Here is a 10,188-nt window from a genome sequence, read left to right on the forward strand (position 1 = left end):
GGGAAGAAGCTGGAGGTGATTCTATGATCCTTTCTCAAGCCACAGCCCTGCTGACCTCTGAAAAAACAGTAGTTTCTTCAAGAGCTAAACAGATTAGGAATAAATATGTTCAAAAATGACTGGAATAGGAATCTGTGGATGCACAGTAGTGTGATAAAGGGGGAGGAGTGTCTGGTGGGTGTTGGAGAGAGGCACTTTTAGGGATTTAAAAGTAAAAATTATAGCTAAACCCTTCAATGTGTAAGCAATACTTTAGGAGGAGCCTGGCAGTGATTCTGTTATAGCATCCCTGTCAGCCCCATTGATGCATATTTTATATCCAGTCTTGAAAACATGAAAACTACCTTAGCTTTCAAGCTAGAGCCAGAAAGAAAACCTAACCTTGGAGCTCTGATTTCCCTCAGAGCTCCCTGCAAAGGTAACACTTCAGAGCTGTGGAGCTTTGAGGGGAGAAAGAAGCTTTAGGAAAAAAAAAAAGCTCCAGGGAACTATGCAAATGAGGCAAATATCTCTGGGAAAATTAGGGAAGCTCAGTGATGTTGTGATGAAAGGTTGTCAGTGGAGATGGTGACAATTGAAGTGCTTTACCCATGGGTGCTGTGGTAATAGAAACAGGTGTTACCATCCAACCTGTCTGCAAAGGGAAAGGCTTTGGCTCTGTGCCAGCTGCCAAAGGAAATCCATGAAAAATAGAGCTAATGGCTGCATTGTTTGGAGACAGCACTCATTGCTGCTTGGTTTGTTTATTAAAACGAAGAAGAAAATACTGAAATCTTGGGGAAAAAAGAGGAATGCTGAGTGAGGCTTCCCTCACATTTGTTTTTAAGGTGAGGTGAAGAGCAAATCAACCCAAAGTTAACGTTTTATGCCAATCTCAAGGTATCCAGTTTTATTTTAAACTATTGCAATGGATGAATTACAGTATTACTGTGGGAGAGGGAAAGGTTTGTCACACTTGGTGCCTACCCAGGGGTATACCCAAGCATGGGATGTCACCTACTTGCCCCTTTGCGTGCCAGATTTGGGACATAATTTTCCACTTTGCCTCAAAAATGTTTGCATTATGTCATTTCATAGTTCACTGCTCTGTGCTATCGCTATTTGTCATCTCTTTCTGGATCTCTGAAGTTTGTAACCAGTGTGGTGTGGGTCTGGCATCCATCAGCATCCATCAGCTCTCCAGCTCTGGGCAGGATAGAAACAAGAGAGTGTATGCTGGATAAAAATTTAGGGGTTTATTTAGAAAGAGGAGAAGGTGATTTAAACCTGCAGCTTTTATTCTGACAGGCTGTAGCACCAAGTGCATCCCTTGCAAGCTTAGTAAAGTTTGGGAGGTGATGATGTGTGTGCTTAGGCATGCATGGGCACATGGGGAGGAGCTGGGAAGGATCTGTTATTTGTTGGTGTTGTAATCACAGAGCTGGAATGCCTGTTCACTGGCAGGGGGTTTGTGCTCCAGTGAAGGCTTCATCTGGATAACACTTCTGGTGAATTAGAACCATTTGGGTTCAGTGATTTTTTTCAGCTGATTGGTGTTTTTTAGTGAGTGTTTCTTAGTCTCTTAGTTTCTTAGCATAGTTTATTCATGGTAAGCAAATTGCAATGGAAAATTGGTTTGGGATTATCTTGCCATTGGTGAGTTTTTGGAGTTAGCTGGTTTTCAAGTGGTTTGGATTGTTGGGAGTGCTCTCTTGCTGTCAGAGGGCACTAGTATTAGAGCTCTTCAGATTAGACAAACTCAGTTCTTCCAACATCACTGATGTCCATGGGCAGGGAATGGATGTCTGTGGAGCTCTGGGAGGCTTTGGATCCCTTGTTACTGACATGCATTTGACTCTCTGCCCCAACCCAAGCATTGAATCCTGTTTAATAAAAGTGATGTAATGACTTTGAGCTGTTCAGAGGTTTTTCGATGGGAGATTCAGTTTAGGAACAAAGCACTTGCTTTTCCTCAGCTTCTGAGGTACAGGATCTTCTGAAAAACACATTTGTCAGATCTTTAGGCTCAGCACAGCAGGGTGAAATTCAAAGGCTGTGGGCTGCTTTTATCCTTCAACCTAGAAGGTGAAAACTCATCAACACCAAAACCTCATCTTGTAGAGCATTCATTTATCAGAGAGCAGCAGTGATTCCAAACCAGAGTCCTTTTGTTCTGGGGCTTTGTGTTAGTTTTACGACTGCTATTGCTGCTTGTGTGGGGCTTTTCTCAGCCAACTTTAGCTCTCTCAGGTAGAGAAACCAGGAAAGAAACGCACAGATTCAAGTATCAAGTTTACATAGTACTTAAGCATGGGCATTTCATTTGCCCAGACTGAGAGAGGAACTTTGTACTCATCAAACTTAAATTTGGGAAATTTGGCTTCTGTACATTTGAGACTTTCCAGAATAATCCACTTCTCAGAGACACATTTCAGGATTCCAGTCAGACAAAAAGAGAGTTTACTGGAAAACAGAAAAGAACCTACCCAACAGCTTATTATCTAACAACTGGGAGCAATTTAGTAGTGTTGGATGTCTAACATGGAGGAGCCCATTAGTAGTCCTCTGGTGCCTTGGCAATAAATCATTCTACAAAACTAATTAGGTATAATTCTGCAAGTCATTTGAGCAAGGTCCTATTAAAACCTGTGCTCCTAGGAGACCTGTCATTGAGCTGCAGCATTTGCTGGGAACAATGGAGGCTAAGGCAGTGCTGTTATCAGCATGGGCCTTGTTATTCACATAAGGAAGTGAATCATGGCAAAATGTGCTGCTAGTAGTAGTTAGGAAAGACATTTGTTAGTCCAGGGGAGCTGGAACAACCCATAGTGTTTCTCAGCACACAAATTAAGTCATCCCCGTAGAGTTTGGGGTGTACAGGGGGCAGGAGAGAGGAGTGTTGTGGTTTAAGGAGCTGATTCAGCTGTGGAGAAAGCTGCAGAAATACAAAATGCAGCATTTTGTGGCATTCAACACCACAGTGTGTTGCTTAGAGATTATTCTCTCTCATTCTCATCACCATCTGACCAGTGATTGTGTGTAATAGATGTGTTGGTGTGAAAAGGATACAGAACGGGCAGAGCAAACTCTACTTGCCTGATTCACCTCATTAATTTCTCACTTTGAGGGAAGACCAGGAACAAAAGCCTCTGTAAATGTTCCTTGTAAAAACCTGATGCTTCCCAGTAACTGTGTTTACAGTCACATTTGCTCAAATAACAGTTACAGATTTTCCCCTTCCAGTTTTCCCTGGCAAAGTCATTAGTCAAGGCTCGTTGTGAAGTGCCTAATGAAGGACCCACGAGAGAGCTCTTATCTGACAGCACAGTGGCTTCAACGGGGCTGTGATGTGTCCCAGGAGGCTCTGCCCTCGTTAACACCCTCTGCCTTCCCCCTGCCTGGAATCTGCCTGGCACAGAGACAGCAGGAGGCTCTGCCTGCAGAAGGCACAGACACAACTACCCTAGGAATCACACACCAAGTCCGGATGCACACCTTGGATGGATTTGTTTGCAAACATTTGTTGCCTTAATTATTTTTAATTTGTAAAGAAACATTTAAAGGGAAGGCCTAAAGGACCAAATTTGATGGCGTTTGCCAAGTTAGGCACTCGAATTTCTTTGAAAGGCCTGAGAATTGCTGGGGAGGGATGAGAGTTTGTTTGCATTTTCTGAAAGGAGAGAAATAGGGTCATCAGCTCTTACAAGTAATGGTGTAACCTCTAAACCTCATCTTGATTTATAGGTGACTTTCTCGGGGGCAACAAAAGGCTTCAGGAGGAATTTCCCCAGCACGAGACATTTGTCGTTATGTTCTTTCGGTTATAACATCAATTAGGGATTTCTCATTTTGTTGTCGAAGTTTGTAGTTCAAACTGTTGTAGCTTCTGACTAGGCACAGTTTGTTGCTAGATCAATGAAGAAAATCACTCAGGCAATGCTAAGCCAAGAGCCTGTGGTGTCCCCCAGGAAAGCAGCAGGGAATACAGTTTGAGAAAGCAACAAATAGGATGACTTATTTTGCCCAAATCACAGGGAAAAGAACTACATGAAAGGAGTTGTGAAGTACTTCTGCACAGATCCACCTGATTGAAGAAGCTGTTGATGAGCAGAGAAATATTCCTGGCTTTATTTGGGGTTTCCTGGATCTTGAGGTTGCTCCTGTAAACAGATCCAGTGCCCTGAGAGATCTTCTGTTGGCTGTTTGCCCCTGGAGAAATAAGAAGGTTCTGTGTAGGTGAGGTCTTCTGTAACACTATTGTTTGGGCTTTCCTAGGAAAACCATGAAGATTTCTTTACAGAAAGGATGATTAGACACTGGAATATGATGCCCAGGGAGGTGGTGGAGTCACCATCCCTGGAGGTGTTTAAGGAGAGACTGAACATGTTAATGCCATGTTCTAGTTGCTGTGGTGGTGTTGGGTCATAGGTCAGGCTTGATGATCTCAGAGGTCTTTTCCACCCTTAATGATTCTGTGATCCTTAGGTGTCCATGTATAGAACTTCATTAAATTGACTTGTAACCTGTTTTAGTCTCCATCACGTCCTTGTCAGGCCTTGTGGTGAGCCACAGGCAGAGTCACATCCCGGTGTCTGTTCTTAATGAAAGGGAAGTTTGATGTAATGGAAATCACAATTTTCATACATGCGAAACTGAACTACGTTCATTGTTAGATGATAAATGTATTTTACCTTCTTGTACATACTATTTCTGTGGAAATATTATTAATTACTTGACTCATAGAGCTTAAAGCACTGAAATAAAAATACAAGAGCAAAGCAGACAATTATTACCTTTAATATATGCAGCTTTTACTTTCCAGTGAAGCTGGTTGATAAGGAATGGGGAAAGACAGAGAAAATGGCTTCATTTTAATGTTTTTTTGTAAATTTTTTTCAGTTGGCAAAGAAAATTCGTGAGAAATTCAACCGTTACTTGGATGTTGTGAATCGTAACAAGCAAGTAGTGGAGGCCTCATACACTGCTCACCTCACCTCACCCTTGACTGCCATCCAGGACTGCTGTACCATTCCCCCATCCATGATGGAGTGAGTATTGCATTCTGAAATTACTTATGCTGTCATTTAATGAAGAAAAAGGATGATTTCCTTGCAAAATATCCTGTGTTTTCTGGTACTTTTGATAACTCTGAAAAGCAGAGAAGATGGTGCTCCAAAGGTGCCTCTTATCTTGTCCTCATGTTCTTTCGCATTTCAACCACATCAGTGTTTAAGAACTGGGAATCAGCTGGAAACAAATAAAAGAAGTCTGTTCAACCCTTCATGATCTATGCAAAAGGAGTATCTAGATCCAAGAGGTTTTGTGCTGAGACACTGCTTGCCCTGAATAACTCTTCTCAAGCTGGTCATGGGACTCTTTATTCTTTCTCCTTTGAACTGCAGTACCCAAAATCACAAGTTGGTCAGTACATCACATGCTGAATCACGGCATTACAGTTGAATCAAGTTGACATGCTACTGTTTGATAGCCAGAGGTTTGACCAAATTGAGTACATTACCTGGAAACTGGATTTGTTCCTGTTCGATTTGGTTCGGTTTTAAATACAGAAGTTAGGAACAGATTAAATCCAGGTAAATTGGTTGTCTTTAATCATGTTTTATTATGCTGAGTGTTTGCAGGAACTTCTTCAGGTTTCCTAATTGTAGGAAGGTATGATAGGAGGTCTGAGTTTTCCAATAAAAATGTAATAATTTTCCTTCAACGCTCAGCATGTTAAACATTTACTTCCGTATGTGCATGAAAAGAACAAGAGTAACTTTCTGTTTATGCTAAGTTTGATTACAGAGTATGCTTTCATTGCTGGTATTTCTGATTTAAAACCATTTCAGAGGGAGGAAGGTAATTTGGGTGATGAGGTGACTCCAAAGAATGGAGTATGTTGGGTTGTGGATAGGTTTGGAGGTCTCAGTGCAGATCCTACTGGACAAGGAGCCTATGGAAGATGCTGATACAGCTGGTGCTCAATTCCAGACTGTTGGCAGTGTGAGTAGAAAGGTTAAGAATTACCTGAGGATGAAAACCTCTCTGATCTCTGCATGCAGAAAGCACCAGCCAGCAGTAACCTTCCAAGCAAGGGCTGAGGGGAAGGAGGAATGAAATTTATCACTCCCTTGTGAGTATAGCATAATTATCCATTAAAAGGAGATGTCGGGTCTTAGTTTGGAAATTTTAGTGAATTCCCTTTCATTTTAGCCTCCAAAATGATGTCTCTTGGAATTCCTTTACCAATTTCTTTACCTGTGATTGACTTGCATCAGGATCCTTCATACTAAGTGATTGCTGTGGTTTAGTCAAAACACAAACAGGTCACAGCTGCCACAGCAGAGGTGAATTTCCTGTTTGCAAAGCTCTGCAATTTAATTCTCACTATTTAGTTACTTGGATTGATGATATAAAATGTGCTTTTAGTGGCTCCCAGACCAGTCTGTCAGTCTGAAGGATCTTCCAGACAGCACCTTGGCAAGAGCTGGTTGAGTATGTGTGGTTGAGGCTTGTCTGACCATCAGCCATATACCCACTGCTGTCTGTAGGAAATTGGCTGCAAATCATGCAGAGAAAGAATGTAGAAATTAGTTTTCCATTTGAAGCTTCTAAGTTTTAACTCCATGCTTTAATTGTCTGATTTGTCTAAATGCTTCTGCCATCATTTTGGTTGTTTCTCCTCTTTCTGCCTCTCCCACCTGCTGCTTTTCCTTTCTTTTTCCTGTCCCTTTTGGGGAGAACCTATTTTGGTTAAAATATCAGGGGAAAGAAGCTAGTGTTGATCTCCAAGGTGGCATTGTTAGGTTTTAGCCTACTGAAGGGGAAAGTAAAACAACTCATATGGGCATGAGGTGGTGAATACTAAAAGTTAAGATACTTGCTGTAATGGCCAGATTTTTGGGGGAACTGGAACACACAGTAAGTGCTTGAATGTCGATTTAGGAATTATTTTGAAATATAGACACAAGTATTTCCCACCTGGATATTGTGATCATATTTTGAACTCTTCCATGTTTAACTTGTGGACTAACTTGCACCAGTAGCTGCATTAGCTGCTGCTGCTACAGGAGAGGTCACATGGAACAAGACAGATCTGTCTGTGATATTTGCTGTTTTCATGAGATACTTTGCTTCAGATAGTGCCTGGAGAATGTGTGTCCTTAGGGCTATGGTTTTGGTGCAGGAGGATTGTGAAATATTTGTGTTACAACTGCTTAACTGTGCGTTCTTTGCCTTGGTGCAGGGAGGTGTTTCATCATGTGGCCTCTTGGGTATACCTTTGGTGAAAGAACAGTGTCAGAAACACAACATCTTCAGGGGGTATTTTTCAGGTAGATTTGAAGGTCTGTCCCACAGTGTTTAAGGCTGTTCATTGCATGGTTCAGCCCCTAAATAACACAGACCTTTGGAAATCTGAGGGCGCTTTGTGCTGTTAGGTGATTCTTTCATCAGCTTTTTCCATTGCTGTCCAGCTTGTTGCATTGGGAATGCTGCAAGTTTGGATTAATTTTGGACAAATTACTTGAGAAGGAGATAATCACAGAATCTTTTGGGTTGGAAAAGACCTCTGAGATCATCAAGTCCAGCCTTTGACTGATGAACTGTTGTGTAGATAAAGAGTTTTTGGAGGGTTTTAAATGTCTTGCTACCTTCACTTTACATTTGTTGTTGCCCTGAACAAGATTATCAAGTGTGGCCTTGTGTTTGCTTGTATTTATCTTGCAAATCCAAGCACTGGCTTCAAAGATGGTTGGCCATGTTGCTTGAGATAAACTGTGGGACTTCCACACCTGGTGACCGTAGGTAAATGATACAAAATAAGACCTAACAAAGCACAAACTGGGATATAAAATGAACCTGGTATTTGAATTGCTGATTGAGTAGTGAGATGTGACAGGGAAAACAATATTTAACTTATTGCCATTATGTGGTGGATTTTACAGTGAAGAGCCCAAATGAGTGAGTTTCCATGTGACTGATTCTAGTCCGTAGTGATTAGCTCTGGATTAAATTAGCAGCCTGACTGTGCTGTTGGTTGCTATATTGCACACAACATATACTGATTTAAATAGTGTAAGTACCAGCAGTTGTGTATTTGTTCTCCCCTCCAAGGCAGGTTTGTGCCATGGAACTACCTAGGTTAGCAAAGGGGTGAAATAAGTAAGTTGGAATATGTAAACCCAACTGGATGAGGCAGCGTATGGTGACTATTGAGAGGTTTTGACAAGGGACTCTTTCCTAGGCCTTAATTCTACAAACAACTAATCATATTTATCCAAGTGTCTAAATATGTGCTTAGGTGAAGGGAAATTAATCACATGCTTAAATACATGAGCAGGGACTGCTAAGGAGAGGTGAACTGCTAAATTGGAGCAACAGAGCAGGGGCTGTGTGTTCCTCTTCAGTGTTTTGCTAGATCTTCTGATAGAGTTGCATTTTCAGTTCTATTTAATCGAAGTTTGGGAATGGCAAAACCATGGGAGGGAGAGCAGAGCAGCCAAAGAGCAGAGCTTCCAGACAGCTCAGAAGTGATTTGTGTGGAGATCTGGTACCTGCCCTACCATCCAGGTTATGTTTGTGTCCATGGGGTCAGAGCCTGGAGACTTGCTCATTTTCCCAGGGCTGTGTTGAAGTGCCCAGATCAGTTGGGAAGAGACATTGCTTCAACCAGTTAATATGGCTAAAGTGCTCTAGGTTCTTAGCAAAATGGATGAGTAAACTGATGGGAGATAAGGAAAATGGATGTCAAGTGACACAGATCTTCTAATCCGGGCAGAAATCTCTGCTGCAAAAATGAGGCTTTGTCTTTAACACTAACACAGGCTGCTGAGGAAGCCATGAGAAATGGATTTCATGCTGTCTCCAGACATTCCCTATCATGATTGAATTGGGTGATTATTTATAAGACAAAGCTTTAATTAAAAGTGTCTTCCTTCTTAAGAGGATAAATACCTTTGTGTACAAGACAGTGTCTCCTGGTGTTCATGTCTGAGATATTTCTCTTCTGGGAAAGCCCCTGATAGGTCTTCAGGAAGTCTTGGAACTGAAATGGATTGATGTGTGTGAGGTGCGGATGGGGCAGTAGGAGAGCATAAGCAAGAAGGTAGGGGAAAGAATAAACTATTTCTCAGAAGTCCTGAGCACCTGCAGTGAGAATTTATGGGATATGTGTCAGTTGTGAGAAGTGTCTAAATAGGGACTGAACAAAGGAGTTGAGTTTTAGGAAACAGGTCTGGAAGCATGAGCTTTGTGTGAGGCCTTCACAGGTCTGTGTGGTCTGACTTGAGAATGACAACTGAAATGGCTTTCTTCATAGAGGTGTTGTTGGCCTGGATGGCAACAGGTAGATCACATGGGTGGTTTATATTGAGTATTTGCAGATGAAAGAAAATCAAACCATTTCCACACAAAGAGTAAGTCTGAAATGTGGGGTGTGTTTGAGTATTCTTCATCTACCTGTTAGACAAGTGCCTTTTCCAGGAGAACCTGTGGTTGATGCTAGGTGGCTCTTGTAGGAGCCTTCCAGAGGTAGCTTTATATAGTTCCAGTTCAACAGGTAAGTCAGTTGTGTTCACATTGTAAATACACATTAAGACACAGCTGCACTTACGTACTTTACAGAACTGGGGCCATACTTTGTGGTGGTTAAATCAACATAACAAAGCCCTACATGACTGCAGTAAGATCACTTCCAAAAAAAAAATAAGAGGCTATATCTTCTTATTCAGATCCATTTGTGAGGAAACACACAGCTGCCCATGCAGCTTTTCCAACCAGAAAACAGATGATGCTTGTAAAGGGAGAGAATGTATCTTCCCTAACCCAATGTTGCTCCTCCTCCTCTCCTGCCCAGTCTTAAGACCCATCACTCTGATACCTGAGGATGTGAAATGCTGAAGACATCTGTGAGAGAAGGTAGGAAATCCAGTTGCCTTGAGTTGCCTGCAACTGGGATGTGAGCAGGGGGAGAAGGACAGAGTGGCAGCTCTGGGAAGCCACCCTACATATGTCTCACTGCATGGGTAGCATGACCAGTCATGGTCCCTGATGAAGCTGCACCTCCATGCTGGACATGGACACACATATGTGTTGGTGGAAACATCCCCTTTACTCTTTGCTTCTACCCTGGAGGGCAGAAATTAATTTTACTGCTGGCTTTTTATGGGAAGTTGTCACAGGTCTCCCAAACCATCTGCTTGGAGGCAC

The 10,188-nt window shown here is 42.1% G+C and overlaps 1 protein-coding gene across 1 annotated transcript in view; it reads left to right on the top strand.

Annotated features, from left to right (window-relative positions):
- The window catches only part of CACHD1 (cache domain containing 1), a 68,060-nt gene that overhangs the window by 5,537 nt on the left and 52,335 nt on the right, over positions 1-10,188 (top strand). Inside the window, exon 3 of the mRNA XM_009069676.1 lies at positions 4,879-5,027. Coding sequence (XP_009067924.1) covers positions 5,020-5,027 — 8 coding nt within the window. The 5' untranslated portion in view covers positions 4,879-5,019. The remainder of the gene's footprint in view (positions 1-4,878; positions 5,028-10,188) is intronic.

Source organism: Acanthisitta chloris, unplaced genomic scaffold (assembly GCF_000695815.1).
Source record: "Acanthisitta chloris isolate BGI_N310 unplaced genomic scaffold, ASM69581v1 scaffold12302, whole genome shotgun sequence".
NCBI lineage: Eukaryota > Metazoa > Chordata > Aves > Passeriformes > Acanthisittidae > Acanthisitta > Acanthisitta chloris.